The sequence below is a fragment of the Oncorhynchus tshawytscha genome, linkage group LG15, assembly GCF_018296145.1.
Source record: "Oncorhynchus tshawytscha isolate Ot180627B linkage group LG15, Otsh_v2.0, whole genome shotgun sequence".
NCBI lineage: Eukaryota > Metazoa > Chordata > Actinopteri > Salmoniformes > Salmonidae > Oncorhynchus > Oncorhynchus tshawytscha.
Window position 1 is genome coordinate 5,919,024 of NC_056443.1, and position 17,377 is coordinate 5,936,400.

The 17,377-nt window shown below is 43.2% G+C and overlaps 1 protein-coding gene across 1 annotated transcript in view; it reads right to left on the reverse strand.

The window, feature by feature from the left end:
- LOC112216997 (myosin binding protein C1) overlaps positions 1 to 10,336 on the reverse strand; it is a 36,195-nt gene extending 25,859 nt beyond the window's left edge. Inside the window, 3 exon segments of the mRNA XM_042298001.1 lie at positions 2,845 to 2,922; positions 4,285 to 4,308; positions 10,060 to 10,336. Coding sequence (XP_042153935.1) covers positions 2,845 to 2,922; positions 4,285 to 4,308; positions 10,060 to 10,081 — 124 coding nt within the window. The 5' untranslated portion in view covers positions 10,082 to 10,336.
- Between the last annotated feature and the right edge of the window lie 7,041 nt (positions 10,337 to 17,377).

Consider the following 17,377-nt stretch of genomic DNA (forward strand, 5'->3'; position numbering starts at 1 on the left):
TGTTTTAGATTCCGCCTCTCACAGTTGAAGTGTACCTATAATAAAAATTACAGACCTCTACATGCTTTGTAAGTAGGAAAACCTGCCAAAATCGGCAGTGTATCAAATACTTGTTCTCCCCACTGTGTAGGTATATATATATATATATATATATATATATATATATATATATATTTTGACAAAGCATGTAGGCATGTAGAGGTCTGTAATTTCTATCATAGGTACACTTCAACTGTGAGAGACGGAATCTAAAACAAAAATCCAGAAAATCACATTGTATGATTTTCAAGTAATTAATTTACATTAATTACAGTTGAAGTGTACCTATGATAAACATTACAGACCTCTACATGCCATGTAAGTAGGAAAACCTGCAAAATCGGCAGTGTATCAAATACTTGTTCTCCCCACTGTGTATATACACTGCTCAAAAAAATCAAGGGATCACTTAAACAACACAATGTAACTCCAAGTCAATCACACTTCTGTGAAATCAAACTGTCCACTTAGGAAGCAACACTGATTGACAGTAAATTTCACATGCTGTTGTGCAAATGGAATAGACAACAGGTGGAAATTATAGGCAATTAGCAAGACACCCCCAATAACGGAGTGGTTCTACAGGTGGTGACCACAGACCACTTCTCAGTTCCTATGCTTCCTGGCTGATGTTGTGGTCACTTTTGAATGCTGGCGGTGCTTTCACTCTAGTGGTAGCATGAGACGGAGTCTTAACCCACACAAGTGGCTCAGGTAGTGCAGCTCATCCAGGGTGGCACATCAATGCGAGCTGTAGCAAGAAGGTTTGCTGTGTCTGACAGCGTAGTTTCCAGAGCATGGAGGCGTTACCAGGAGACAGGCCAATACATCAGGAGACGTGGAGGAGGCCGTAGGAGGGCAACAACCCAGCAGCAGGACCGCTACCTCCGCCTTTGTGCAAGGAGGAGCAGGAGGAGCACTGCCAGAGCCCTGCAAAATGACCTCCAGCAGGCCACAAATGTGCATGTGTCTGCTCAAACGGTCAGAAACAGACTCCATGAGGGTGGAATGAGGGCCCGACGTCCGCAGGTGGGGGTTGTGCTTACAGCCCAACACCGTGCAAGGACGTTTGGCATTTGCCAGAGAACACCAAGATTGGCAAATTCGCCACTGGCGCCCTGTGCTCTTCAAAGATGAAAGCAGGTTCACACTGAGCACATGTGACAAACGTGACAGTCTGGAGATGCCGTGGAGAACGTTCTGCTGCCTGCAACATCCTCCAGCATGACCGGTTTGGTGGTGGGTCAGTCATGGTGTGGGGTGGCATTTCTTTGGGGGGCCGCACAGCCCTCCATGTGCTCGCCAGAGGTAGCCTGACTGCCATTAGGTACCGAGATGAGATCCTCAGACCCCTTGTGAGACCATATGCTGGTGCGGTTGGCCCTGGGTTCCTCCTAATGCAAGACAATGCTAGACCTAATGTGGCTGGAGTGTGTCAGCAGTTCCTGCAAGAGGAAGGCATTGATGCTATGGACAGGCCTGCCCGTTCCCCAGACCTGAATCCAATTGAGCACATCTGGGACATCATGTCTCGCTCCATCCACCAACGTTGCACCACAGACTGTCCAGGAGTTGGCGGATGCTTTAGTCCCGGTCTGGGAGGAGATCCCTCAGGAGACCATCCGCCACCTCATCAGGAGCATGCCCAGGTGTTGCAGGGAGGTCATACAGGCACGTGGAGGCCACACACACTACTGAGCCTAATTTTTTACTTGTTTTAAGGACATTACATCAAAGTTGTATCAGCCTGTAGTGTGGTTTTCCACTTTAATTTTGAGTGTGACTCCAAATCCAGACCTCCATGGGTTGATAAATTTGATTTCCATTGATAATTTTTGTGTGATTTTGTTGTCAGCACATTCAACTATGTAAAGAAAAAAGTATTTAATAAGAATATTTCATTAATTCAGATCTAGGATGTGTTATTTTAGTGTTCCCTTTATTTTTTTGAGCAGTGTGTATGAGGTGCTGGCTGGGCATGAATAAGCATAGATAGCCAGCAACCAGAATGGGTCTTTCCATTGACAGTCATGTCTGAATGCATGACAGGCGATCAAAATGTATACAAATTATAAAAAAGTTATTTGCCAAATACGCAGAAAAAATTACGGGATGTTACCAATCTGGTCATTGCACATCTATAGGTAGTCCTAGAGGCTTCAAGAAAGTATAGTTTTACTTATTCAGCAAGCTTGTACAAGACTTAATTGCAATGTACCACAAGCTCTAAAAAAACAATTTTCATTATTTCACATAGCAAATCATAACAGTTCCCAGAAATTTGAACGTGACATGGTCAACGGAATCTATTATAAGTCTAATGATGGCTACCTGCTGAATGTAACAATTAAACCTATACTTCCTCATTCACAATGAATGTTCTTCCTGTGGATAATTCCATATTCCAATACAATACTTCAGTACCTCACACACACACACACACTTGGTAGAACAAGCACAAGCCAGTATTGGGGACAAAGCATCACAGCAACGTGAGCACGGGAGTGTGTTACAGTAGCAGCAGTGCAACTACGGAATTATGTGCATCGTATGTGCTGTTTATCAGGAAGTTGATTTATTCGGATCGCACGTAGACTATTTTGACTTATATGCGTTATGTTTGCATGTGAACGTGTGTGTCGTCGAGGAACAGTTGAGAAATCTCATTACAAAACAAGAAAAACAAGAACGGTGGACACACAACAACAAACACGCGTGTTTTCAGTGTGGTGTGCAAATTAATCACCTGGGAAGAGTGGGGAAGGGGACAAAAGAGGGGCATGACACCAGTGCATGGTTACCCACCTGGGGGTGGAGGTGAGACCTCGAGGGATATCTCAGGTGTGGGCATTGGCGCCTCACTACTGTCTGTGGCAACACTCTCTGAGTATGTGACAAATATAGCAGGGATGGAAGAGCTGCATTTAATAGCGCAAAGTCTCCACACCTAGTCTTTAACATACTCACTCTCACACCAATGGGCATACTAACTCACTGTATGCCCGACCTCACTCGCCATTTTCCACTCAGTCACACACAGATTGGGACACATACAGTAAATCCACTGAATTCATTCGTACATATGCATGCACAATATCAAGTGGGATATTTTCTGAGTGTAGATGAACAAATTTTCCCTTCAAGATTTTTTTTTTTTTTTTTTTTACAGCGATTTGGCTGAACCAGATTCATTGTTTTGGTGTGCTTGAGGGAATGTTTAAATGTTTTTTTTAATTTTTTAAAATGTAACCTTTACTTAACTACTAGGCTAGTCAGTTAAGAACAAATTCTTATTTACAATGACGGCCTCGGAACATTGGGTTAACTGCCTTGTTCAGGGGCAGAACGACAGATTTTTACCTTGTCAGCTCTGGGATTCGATTCAGCAACCTTTCGGTTACTGGCCCAACGTTCTAGGCTACCTGCCACCCCAAAGTTGATGGATGAAATACATTACAGGGTTCAAATTTGTCCTTCACTTACTGTATGACAGGTTTATTCAGAATTAATTTTGTCCAAATTTTTCTGGAGTATTCTTACTTTTGACTTTAAACTACACTCTCAAATCTGAGACAATTCTCATTCTGAAGCACAATTGCGATATTTATGGCACAATTACGATTTAATACTTTCAGAGAAGTACGTAAAATCAAATCAGTGCCCGGCCAGGGATACATTTAGCCTAAACCTGTGTGTGAGCAGAGCTATTCCCCCCACTGTACGAAGCCCCAGGCCCAAGACGCTGCTCCCAAGGTTAAAGCCTGGTGCCGGCAGGCGGCCAATAACATGCCAGCGTCCTGGTCACATGGGGGGGCAGGAGCGTCAGCTGAATCAACAGGCCTGGATCAGCCAGTCCGCCAGGGGAATGTGTAGATTCTGACCACTCGGTCGTCACCACTGACCACTGAGCCACAGTAATACAACAGTTATATTGCCAAGGACATGTAGACATTTACACTTTTACAGTGTTTAAACCAGCGACCGTGTTTCCACATTCACACTGAAGTCGAAGTGGAGTAGTCACATCACATACAGCCTCAGTCGTACCTTAATGTGATTTCACATTTGCACAAACATGGTTTCTACCATCCAATAGACCAAAACTGCCAACCTAATATGGGATACATTCTCTCCTGCATGACATAACCAATGTTTACCATAATAATTCTCTCATACCAACTTCTTTGCTCAAAGCCAGTGCTGTGTGAGGTGAAAGAACATTGTTCGGCATCACCCTTTACTGACCTTTTTCACCATTGGGTGTCTCATCTGCAAAACAGAGACAAAAGAGAACAATTCAAAAGTGGTGATTTTTGATTTAGGTCAAAAATGTGTTGCGCGCCACAGCAACTATCAAAATATTGATACTGTAACTGGACACATCAAAGCAGCATGTGACCGTTTTTCTAAAAGTATTGAGAAGGTTGGATGTATACATGTTACACAGTTTAATGTATAGTATCATGACTAGGATGCTACTGCTATAAGCCTATGTCTTATGTCCCCAGTGAGCCACATCATCCCTGGGTGCACAGTGTCTGGACACTATATAGTAGTAACTGATTATAAAGGTACCAATTGACACACGTTGTTTGAACTCTGCACTGTCTGGACTGAGCAAACCTGCACAGCGGGTTTATGGCACCTATTTGGACACTACAATCTTAACCTATTAATGGACCTAAAGCTAGGCCTCAGTGGATCAAAGTCTCTATACATCCCTTGGTACGCCCTAGCCTATCAGGTTTAAACATTTACCTTGTATGTTATTAATGGGCTAGTGAAACAGAGTCACGTGTGTTCCGTCTAGTTCTTACCAGAAGGTTAGATAGAAAATATCCACTTTGCACAACACAGTGGTTCTTCCTCTTTCCTCTTCCTATTGAATGTTAATGCAAGTTTCACAAAGTCCCATTCTGATGTCGTGTGTCAATATGCAAACTGGAGGAAAGGGAATTCCACCCAATCGTCACATTAGCCTGGTAGACTGAGGATGGATTACATAGTAACAGGCAAACACAGACATGGAGACTCCAGCAGACAGTGACAGATAGAGGCTACAAGAAAAGCACTTTCACCAAGACCGATATCAATCCCACAGGGACTTTGGCATCAAAAATAACAGATTTCTACTTTGAGCCTGATAACCACGCTTATACCACTCACATCTGCATACAGTACAAGAAAACACAGACTTTTTGTGTGGGGGTGGGGGGGTACTTGCGTCACACAAAGTAGATAGGATGGTTAAAATGGTGGAGTCTTAGTAATTGACAAAAGGAACTATGAGAGTGGCTGTGTCTGCATACCCGAATGTTGTGTCCGCAACAACATGTTCCCATCTATTTCCTATGCTTCACTGGCACATTCATGTACTGTAAATGTGAAGATATACATTTTAAGTGCAAGTATTCCAGAGAAATATACTGCAATTGGCATAATACCTTTTATAGGCTTTTACATGTAATATGTTAAATGCCTGAAGCTATCCTTTTCCATATTTTTCAGGAGTTAAAAGTTCCAGGTGCATGGTAACAATTCAATAAGTTGAAAGAAAAGAGAAACCCGCACACTGCTTTCACTAGTTTCACTGTTGTTTATGATGAAAAAAGAAACCTGCACAATGCTCTCGCTAATAGCACTTTTTTTTATTGAAGCTTACGTGTCGGCCTCTCGGCCTTCGTCAGAGGTGTTTGCTCTATTAAACTAAATAAACCATCTTTAGTATAATAAATTGATTACATTTCAATAGCGCTTTTCATAATCTCAAAGTGCGTACAAAGTAAAAAACAAAGAAGCAATACATCATGAGTTGCCTAGCTACAGTTGGATAAGTCAACCAATACATCATCATGAGTAGCCTAGCTATAGTTGGCTAGGTCAACCAATAGAGGCCAAGTCTGAGTGCATGCATCCTTCAAAGATGGAGGGAAAGTTCATGGCTTGATCAGAGGAAGGAGGTCAGGGACATGGTTGATGAAGATAGTCTGGTAACGATCTTGTTGTGGGCTGCTCTGGGAGTCGGGTAGCTACTGGAATTCTTTCACAATGTATAGCACCCACTTGGTGATGCCTCAGCAGCTCTGTGTTCCAGAAATCTCACCACCACAGTTCCCGAGTAGTAGCCAGTCGTCCTTGTTACGAGCCATCTGCCTCAGCACTGCATTCCTCTACTGCATCTCTCATTACTTTCAAGCTTCAGGTGACTCTTCCATTAATAAATGCATAGGCCTACGGTACACTAAAAGTTTACTCCAAATACATTGTTCGAAATGCTAACTTTTTAGCTAACGTAAGCCCAAAACAACAACACGGAAAAGTCACTGGGTGGGTCTACAGACGATCCTTTCTAGTTCATGTGAAGACGTAACTGACGATGCATTCAAGACAGCGGGGAACGTGAGAAAAAACCTGCTACGATTGGGCAAAATATTTTTGAACAGTCGTGCAACTCGGAATTACAAGTCAGAAATTCTGGCATCAACTTTGAGCTCCGACTTCTTTGATCTGAAGATCACCGATGTTCTGATTTTTCCCAGTCAGAGCTTATTTAGTTTCCGCATTCCCAGTTGTCTTGAACGGACCAAAAGTAGTACATTTCGGCCATGGCATACTGTTTACCAAACAGTGCGTGCTAAAGAGTGTGTGGTACAATTAGTACACAGTATGCAGTTTAAACAAGTAGTAGGCAAGCCAGATATCGGACATGGCCACTGACTGACTAAGGGAAGGAGAGGAAAAAGAGAGGGGGTGTAGGGGGAATTTTTGGAAGGTGATGACAGTGTACTTGCACAGCTCTGTTGCTAGCCTGTCCATTTCCACAGAGTGGCACTCAGCGATGAGCACTGGGCCTGGCACAACAGCCTGTGAATTCTGCAGGGATGCCAGCCTTGCCACCCTGCCCTGTGCCAGGCACGACGGGTCCTTTGTTAATGATCTGGAGAAATACTGTGCATTACAGTGCCATTCCTGTCTCTCTCTCTCTGTAAGACTGTCTGCCATGCCCCATTGTGACTTCTCTGTCCTCTCCCCTCTCTCTTCACATCTATTGCCTTTGACAATTTCCTCTGTCTTTATAATATACAGCAACTCCCATCCATATCTCATTCCTAAATCCCTGTATGCCTAATTACAGTAACACTGTACATACTGTAATCCAAAGTCCATACACTATTAGAACCATAATGTCCAGCCAATCTTTCGTGATTCCCATCAGACACTCCAGTTCAAATTTAGACATTGTCACACCTCACCAAAAACTTGATGTTAGTTCATCACATCAGAATCCTATAGGGTCTCACAAACACACGCATCAATGTGCACTACAGGGAGGCATTCTTTGACCGCAGAGAAAGGTTTTGTTTCACCTCAGTGAACTCCCCAGTGCAGCTGACCATGCTGCAGGTATCTTCAGCTGTCACCCCTGTTGCTGTGCAGACAGATGGGCTCATGGTGACCCCAACGAGAGCCAAGCTGCCGTCTCTTCTTAATATAGACCCCAGAACTTTTGAATGCACACCTTTTATCAACACCCTTTCTTTGTGACTATTGTGTGTCAGTCGGACCGGCTGTCCACATAAGGGAAAGTGTCTGTTCGTTGCAGAATGTTAACTCTTGATTCCTAGGAGCGCTGAGAATGAGTGCTGCTAGAAGTGAAGAGGCCACAGAAAGGAACTGCTGACGACCTCAGTGTGGATGTGGGGCTGTGGTTTGGTGATTAGCAGCCAACAGGGTCTCCCTGTGTTGTTTACCTAAAGGCTTGATTTATGTGGAGTGGAATTCGGAAAGTGACGACCATGCTGTCTGAGGTAACGGAGCAGGGAGAATGATGGGGGCTGAGCGGTTGTAAATATACAGAGGTGAGGATATGGGCTTTCTTCCCATTGAAACCTAAGACTGTTGCTGAAAGCAGGCAGTGTAGTGGATGATGCTGGTCTTTTGACTTTGGGTGGGAGTGGGAGTGGCCTGAGTGAATCATCATCTAAAATGATGGTGTGACAATGGCGTGTGTTGAGTGGGGAGGGAGTGAGAGCACAAGAGAGAGAGAGCGAGAGACAGCGACCGAGAGAGGATTAAAAGTCCACTCAATATGAACTATTTCAGGGACCAAGGAATCCAGGTCCCAGGAGCTCCAAGGGTCACTCAGCCAGCCAGCCAGCCAGTCAGTCTGTCATCTCTCATCCTGCTTTTTAAAGACTTGGGTCTGCAGTCTAAACCAACACCACATCCAGCAGCCTCTTCCTATTCAGCTGTTCAGAGTCATTTATAACAACAATACTTTTTTTCACAGTCATTTATCTAGTCTTCTGCAACAGAGCAGCTATTTATGGAAGGCGGTTTTGTGTGGACTGGCATGCAACTGCCTCCCCTTCCCTGTGTGTTTGTTTCAGACGGGACAATGAATGTTTATTATGCTGGATAAACTTTCTGCAGGCATCTCTCCTGTACTAATAAAACCCACTTTATAGTAAAGTGTGTGTTATGTGTACAACAGGAAGCTAAGCTGTCCAACAGTCTCATGGTGCCTCACCCCAAAGAGATGTTGTAGATGTTAAACTTCTAGCTCACCCAGCCTCTGCTACACCACATTGAGATGTTGACATTTATCGAGAGCCCTATCAAAGCAACACGGGCAAACAATAAACTGGTACTGAAATCTGATTGAGGCCAGTAAAGTGAATGGTATGTTTTTGTGCTCACAGCTGACTTTTAAAGATGACAAAAGGTGGATTGGACCGGTTGCTGCATACCTGGTCTAGTCCCAAAATTTATTGCCACCATATTTATTGAATAATTCCATGAAAGCAATCTTGCAAAGCCCTCCCATTCCAGCCTATAAGCCCCATTGTCCTGCAGGGGAGAGAATACACAGGTAGAGTGGTTGGATGTATGTGTGGAGAGAAGAGAGTGTGTACCATTTGTGATGTGCGAATACTGCTGCAGATAAAGATACAGTCCACCAGAAGATGAACGGTTTATAATAAAACTTTTTATTCACTCCGTTGTGGTGGTGTCCAAGCGATGAATATACTGTTCTGTTCCTGTACATGGGAATATCTTACTAAAAAGTTCCCAAAGACCTGAACTAATGGAGAAGGAAGTACTAGCAATAGCAGAATTACAGACAAGACAGACACAGAGTGATTAGGTCTATGCAGACAAGCAGCAATATGCTATTGAGGGCTCTGCCATAGAGAGGAGGAGGGAGATGAATATGGAGTTGAATATGGGGATGGGTTTGGGATCTTGTTTGGCTTCTGCTGCACAATAACATGTCATCCACCCTGCCATCTATTCATCAGTCATCAGCAAGATCGAGGACAGAATGTATCCATCACCGGAAGGCATCTTCATCCCAACACGATCCCAAGAGTCCATCCAGATTGCATCACCCTTCAGGGGTCTTCTTTGCTGTGTCCAGCTCAGCACAGCGCAAAGCACCAGGGATCATCAACATTCTCCCAATAGGGCTCATCATGTCTCCCTCCAGTGGGCTCCTAATCACCATGAGACCACTGTCCATCATGCTAACAGCAGCAACAACAGTTTTTTTTATAAACCTCCTGAATCTCCATCTCTACAAATGAGGTAGAAACATCCAAGCATAAATACAATACTGTTGTCGCCAAAGACACTGTCTCAATTACCGTGAGCAAATTCCTGGGAACTCTCAAAGTAGAGTTTGGAGAACTTATTTTGTCTAATGCAAAATGACTAGTCAATAAGGCCAACAAATGAATAAAACAAACACCAAAATAAACCATAAAAAATCTATATTTTGCCCTTATTTACACAAGAAAAAGGAATTAAGGGTTAATGGAACTTTTCCTCATAGTATATGCCAGTAGAGAAAATCAACCAGTAACCACAACATGAATGTAAAATAACATATGCATTATCAGCTGTTATACATTAAACAAGCAGGATCCTAGATGCAGCGTTGCTTCAGGACAGGTTGTACAGTACAGTTTGCTGAAATCCTTTCTGTACACTCAGTGACAAGAACAGGGGCACTCCTACCTTTCTTTGTGGGCTCTGGCATCTTGAGCCGGGTCCCAACGAATGAAAAGCTGCAGGTAGGTAGGTGCCTTCAGACCAGCGTGATTGTATGGGAGGCCAGGTGGGACGTGGGAGCCCTCAGTCCAGAGGGAGAGAGATAAAGATGGGCGACCACCAGGGAAATTCTCTGGGACCCACAGACCAGAGTGATGGGAAGAGATGAGGAGGGCAGTGTGGGACAGTATGGGAATCTCAATTGGGGAGAGGCGGCACAGTGACACATCTAGAAGAGTCAGGCTTCCTGTCTTTATATAGCAGGGCAGCAGGCCCCTCCTCTCTCTAGCTGACAGTACAGCTCCATCCTGCCCCCAGCATCACTGTCCTCACTGGCCTCTATGCCAGCTCTATAGGCTACTCTCCCAGGGATTCGGTGTGGTGCTGGTTGGGGAGACTCTGGCAGAGGTGTGGTTCTTATTCTAAAGGCTCTAATTCCTTGTCCAAACAGTGGTGAAAAATTATTACCAAAATGATTGGTTTCTAATGATTTCCTGAAGGTTGTCAGATGAAAGGATGCTGAGGTTAGCACTATGACATACATAACTGGCCAGCCGCCAGTATACTTTGAATTTCACACTGGCCCCACAGGGCTGTGTGGCAACAAATGTCTTTCTGTACAGGTGTGATAGGGGTACATACGCTACTATCCTGGAACTCTAAAATACCATGTCAAAACCAGAACAGATAACACACTGTTTGTGAAATAGATACACTTTTAGGAGTAATACATGTATGCACGTTCAAAAAACAGAAATGGGACAGAACATTTCAACTGTGGCTTAATTCATTATTGTAATATATAGAAGGCAGACAGAGGCTCTCTCATCCATTGCCTATACAGTATCAAAATAAACAGCACTTTGGGAATACAACATTTTGGATTTATTTAGTGTTCAACTGGATTTCCCAGGCTATCAACCCTGAATGAGATGGACATTGTGTGTGTGTGTGTGTGGCAAAAAAACAGTAGGGTTGCCAAAATTCTGGAAGTTTCAATACATTCCCTGGTTTTCCCAAAATCTAGGTTGGAGGATTCCCAGAGACAGGCCGTAATATGGAACCCTCCAACCAGGATTTCTGGAAAACCGGGAATTTATTGAACGTTCTAGGAATTTTGCAACGCTACGCATCAGTCAGGGTTCCGGAATAGAAACAGTAGGGAACAAAATAAGGCAATGAGGGAGGAGACTGGTCAGTTAGGAACCGTGGTAAATAGGGCATAAAAGCCAGTGAGACATTTCAGGCGTGAGATTAATCTGATACTTCCTGATGATTCAGTCACATTTGTTAGGCCTATACCAAGAGCTATTGGAGTGACTTTGTGGGTTCGCTGCACATAAAAAGATTGAGAAGACAAGCTTATATAGACTTTTTGCCAAGTGTCAGATCTGTGTAGTCCTCGAGGGATGCTGTCCAAGTAAGTAGGCCTGCCTCCGGGGCCAATAAATACTGGAGAGCTGCCTGGGCGGTGGTTATATGGCCTATAGATAGAAAGCTGTCATGAACCTTGACATTTGACATATCCGACATGGAAAGAGGGTTTGATAGAGAATTTTGAGATTGGTACGGTTGCTAGGAGGCTAATTAACCTTTTAGCACGTCGGGTGAGTGATAAATCAGGCAGTGGTCTCTAGAGAGGCTGTGACGATTCGGTCAACAAGGCTTAAAGCTGTTGGGACTTAAAAGGAGAGGTCATCTTTGAGCTTTTATAAAACACACAATGAGGGCTTCTTATTGTGGGCAGTCCCAGGGTCCTGCTGAGACTTAACTTAACATAACCACTCAACACCAGGATCCCATTTCCCCAACACTTCATTTGTTCCTGAAAACTGTTCCACTGCATCTTGTGCTATCATTCACTGTATCAACAACATACCAAGGTGTGACCAATACCAGTGTAGTGCTGCCCCTGTCCATTGAACACAAAAGACCACAGAAGACTGTTGACTGTATCTGAAACAACATCTCTGCCTGCAGCCTTTCAGGCTATCCTATTGAAATGGGACAGTAAAGCCCTTTGTAAAATAAACCCTGCGACTAATTTGTTGAATCTCTGCATATGTCCTGCACACCTACTACGCACATTGTCTCCTAATAACGTGAAAGACTTGAATGATTCACACCAGACAGATTTCATGAAGAAAAAAATGTGTCCTTACTTAGGCCTAGTGTTAGGTGACTGCCTTCACCTAACAAGTATGTGGCCTTTCTTGGTAACAGACACACACAGGCTCTGTACCCCATTTATAACTCAGAGTGGGCTCCAGTGGTAAATGCAAGGCTTAGGGCAGTATCATGTGGGTCTGCTACAAAGAGCACACAAAACCATTTGGAATTGCTTGGTCTGGGCAGGAGTTGGCATCACAGGGGAGATTTAGCCATGAAGTCACCCTTGAGAGCTGATAGGATCAACCAGGGGTAAACAGCGCCCCACAGTGGAACTACACTGACCCTTGCTGGTCACACAAGGGCATAACAGCTCTTACCATTCTACCCATAAACACATGATGAAACTAACACCAACACATACACATGACATGCTCCCAGGCATGTACACATGCAGACCAATAGTATGTAGACATACTCTAGTCAATGATTACATCAAATGATTAACCTCACACAAAAGGAGAGATGACAATCACACAGACCAGGCAAAGGATCCCACCCAGCCAAGAGACTGCTATTACAGTGATGCTCATTACCGCATAATTCTGTTCCCAGAGGAGAATGGCCCATTTTAAAGGTTGAGGGTAGGATGGAAAGTCGACTATAAATAGACTCACTTCTTCCTCCTTATGGTGATGGAACTCCCCATGCTCTGATCAAATGTCTCTCTGACTTCAGGGCAAACTTTTTTAAAGGTTATCTATCCGGAGTTCGGCTATCGGATAGGATTAAATGCAAACAAATAGAATGAATAGAAGGCGGGTCTCCATTTAAGACAATGATTAATCCATTATTTTTTTATTCATTTAATCCTATCCGATAAACAAAATACTTTTTTTTTAAATTAAAAACTGGGCCCAGGAGGCATTCCTGAGAGGAGAGGCATATGACCCTCTCTGGACTGGTTGCTGAACATTTTCCAAACCCTCCAGCTCTCCAGCTCTTCAGTCCATGGAGCTTGAATGACAAAGAAAAATGCTTCCTTTTTAGGCCTACTGCAGTAACATAATACTTCAATATGGGCCCCTCTAACCAACCGTATTTTGGCACTGTCTAGGGCTATTGTACAAGTGGCACTAAGGTCTAAGTGGCACTAGCAGTCTAAGGCACTGCATCTCAGTACAAGAGGTGTCACTACAATCCCTGGTTCAAATCCAGGCTGTATCACATCCAGCTGTGATTGGGAGTCCCATAGGGCGGTGCACAATTGGACCAGCGTTGGCCGGGGTAGGCCTAATGGACATAATAATTTGATTTTAACTGATCTAGTTAGATAAAGGTAAAAACCTGTTTTTTAATGACACCTAGGAACAGCCACCCGTGTAGGCCTAATCGAACTTAAATCAGTCGTATCTGTAGAAATTAGGCTAACAGCCAACCTAACTATTTTTATTCAGTCAATCGGCTATAGAATTTAAACCCTTCCTGTAGGGGCGTATTAATTCCGCCGATTCTGTTTCAAAACGTTTCTTGAACGGAAGCAAACGAAACGAAACATAACTGAATTTGTCCAATAGAAACTAGTTTAGCAACTGGCAGAATGAATACACTGACTCATTGCATACTCTTCATGAACAACTTCAGACGGAAAATGCCCATGAAGAAAATATAGGCCTATGAAAGAAAATGCAGTAGCCCGAACTCACCTCGGCACTCTGCAGCGTTGTCTCAACTGGTTTTTACGTATAAACAATAGGCCTACATTCCTTTTCAAAGAAACGTTTACATAGCCGTGTATCAGGTGAAAACATGGCATATCTCCATCGTGTCAACAGTTATTATACCTCAGTGGTGCCAACAACTGGGCAGGTGAGATTAATAATTATGCACGCGCTCCACAGTGGCCACATATTTTTCACCGGGTGAATTTAGTTCCAATCATGCAAATGTTGAAATTTGACTCGAAAAACATAATTACATTTAGTTGAAAACGGAATGGATTATTTCATGAATTGAAAATGCATAAATACCAAACTAGTCCCCCGACATTGTCACGACTCATGTGGTTTGGGTATGTTTCAATTACATAATTTTTCATGACATTTATTATACTTTATTAACATTTAACAAGAAAGAAACCTAAGTAAACATTATGAAACATAAATATTATTAAATATATATTATAAACTGGGGTGGTTCGATCCCTGAATGCTGATTGCCTGAAATACGTGGTATATTTAAGCAATAAGGCACATGGGTGTGGTATATGGCCAATATTTAACTGCTAAGACATGTTCTTTTGCACAATGCAACACGGTGGGCCTGGATACAGCCCTTAGCCGTGGTATATTGGCCATATACTACAAACCCCAGAGGTGCCTTATTGCAATTATAAACTGGTTACCAAACATAGTAAGAGCAGTTCAAATATTTGTTTTGTCATACCGTTGGTATACGGTCTGATAAACCACGGCTGTCAGCCAATCAGCATTCAGGGCTCGAACCACCCAGGTTATAACAGACCTTATACCAAGGGTTTAACATTTATTTTTACTCTTCTAATTACGTTGGTTTATGGCCAATATACAATGGCTAAGGGCTGTATACAGTGTTGCGTCTCGCCTAAGAACAGCCCTTAGCTGTGATATATTAGCCATATTCCACACCCCCTCGAGTCTTATTACCTAAATATACACTGAGTATATAAAGCATTAAATGATTTAGGCTATAGATTTGTATCAGTAGCTATGCCTGCTGTGTGAGATTTTACAGGTAAGACCTACCTTCAAACTCAGTGCCTCTTTGCTTGACATCATGGGAAAATCAAAAGAAATCAGCCCAAAATAAATTGTAGACCTCCACAAGTCTGGTTCATCCTTGGGAGCAATTTCCAAACGCCTGAAGGTACCACATTCATCTGTACAAATAATAGCAAGTATCAACAGCATGGGACCACGCAGCCGACATACCGCTCAGGAAGGAGACGCGTTCTGTCTCCTAGAGATGAACGTACTTTGGTGCGAAAAGTGCAAATCAATCCCAGAACAACAGCAAAGGACCTTGTGAAAATGCTGGAGGAAACAGGTACAAAAGTATCTATATCCACAGTAAAATGAGTCCTATATCGACATAACCTCAAAGACCGCTCAGCAAGGAAGAAGCTACTGCTCCAAAACCGCCATAAAAAAGCCAGACTACGATTTGCAACTGCACATGGGGACAAAGATCATACCTTTTGGAGAAATGTCCTCTGGTCTGACGAAACAAAAATAGAACTGTTTGACAATAATGACTATCTTTATGTTTGGAGGAAGAAGGGGGAGGCTTGCAAGCCGAAGAACACGATCCCAACCGTGATGCGCCTCTTCAGCAGCGCCTCTTCAACCTCAGGAGGCTGAAGAAATTTGGCTTGTCACCAAAAGCACTCACAAACTTCTACAGATGCACAATCGAGAGCATCCTGGCGGGCTGTATCACCGCCTGGTATGGCAACTGCACCGCCCTCAACCGTAAGGCTCTCCAGAGGGTAGTGAGGTCTGCACAACGCATCACCGGGGGCAAACTACCTGCCCTCCAGGACACCTACACCACCCGATGCTACAGGAAGGCCATAAAGATCATCAAGGACATCAACCACCCGAGCCACTGCCTGTTCACCCCGCTGTCATCCAGAAGGCGAGGTCAGTACAGGTGCATCAAAGCTGGGACCGAGAGACTGAAAAACAGCTTCTATCTCAAGGCCATCAGACTGTTAAACAGCCACCACTAACATTGAGTGGCTACTGCCAACACACTGTCAATGACTGTCAATGACACTGACTCTACTCCAGCCACTTTAATAATGGGAATTGATGGGAAATGATGTAAATATATCACTAGCCACTTTAAACAATGCTACCTTATATAATGTTACTTACCCTACATTATTCATCTCATATGCATACGTAGATACTGTACTCTATATCATCGACTGCATCCTTATGTAATACATGTATCACTAGCCACTTTAACTATGCCACTTGGTTTACATACTCATCTCATATGTATATACTGTACTCGATATCATCTACTGTATCTTGCCTATGCTGCTCTGTACCATCACTCATTCATATATCCTTATGTACATATTCTTTATCCCCTTACACTGTGTATAAGACAGTAGTTTTTTGGAATTGTTAGTTAGATTACTTGTTCGTTATTACTGCATTGTCGGAACTAGAAGCACAAGCATTTCGCTACACTCGCATTAACATCTGCTAACCATGTGTATGTGACAAATAAAATTTGATTTGATTTGATGCACGGGGGTGGCAGCATCATGTTGTGAGGGTGCTTTGCTGTAGGAGGGACAGGTGCACTTCACAATATTGATGGCATCATGAGGGAGGATAATTATGTGGATATATTAAAGCAACATCTCAAGACATCAGTCAGGAAGTTAAATCTTGGTCACAAATGGGTCTTCCAAATGGACAATGACCCCAAGCATACTTCCAAAGTTGTTGTAAAATGGTTTTTGGACAACAAAATCAAGGCCTTGGAGTGGGCATCACAAAGCCCTGACCTCAATCCTATATAAAATGTGTGGGCAGAACTTAAAAAGCATGTGCGAGCAAGGAGGCCTACTAACTTGACTCAGTTACACCAGCTCTGTCAGGAGGAATGGGCCAAAATTCCCCCAACTTATTGTGGGAAGCTTGTGGCGGCTACCCGAAACGTTTGACCCACGTTAAACAATTTAAAGGCACTGCTACCAAATACTAATTGAGTGTATGTAAACTTCTGACCCACTGGGAATGTGATGAAAGAAATAAAAGCTGAAAAAATAATTCTCTCTACTATTATTCTGACATTTCACATTCTTAAAATAAAGTGGTGATCCTAACTGACCTAAGACAAGGATTTTTTTACTAGGATTAAATGTCAGGAATTGTGAAAAACTAAGTTTAAATGTACTTGGCTAAGGTGTATGTAAACTTCCGACTTCAACTGTTTTGACTGGCATGTAGTGTAGGCTTTTGCTATAGGATACTACACTGAGTGTACAGAACATTAAGGACACCTGCTCTATCCATGACAGACTGACCTGTTGAATTCAGGTGGAAGCTATGATCCCTCATTGATGTCACTTGTTAAATCCACTTCAATCCGTGTAGATGAAGGGGAGGAGACAGGT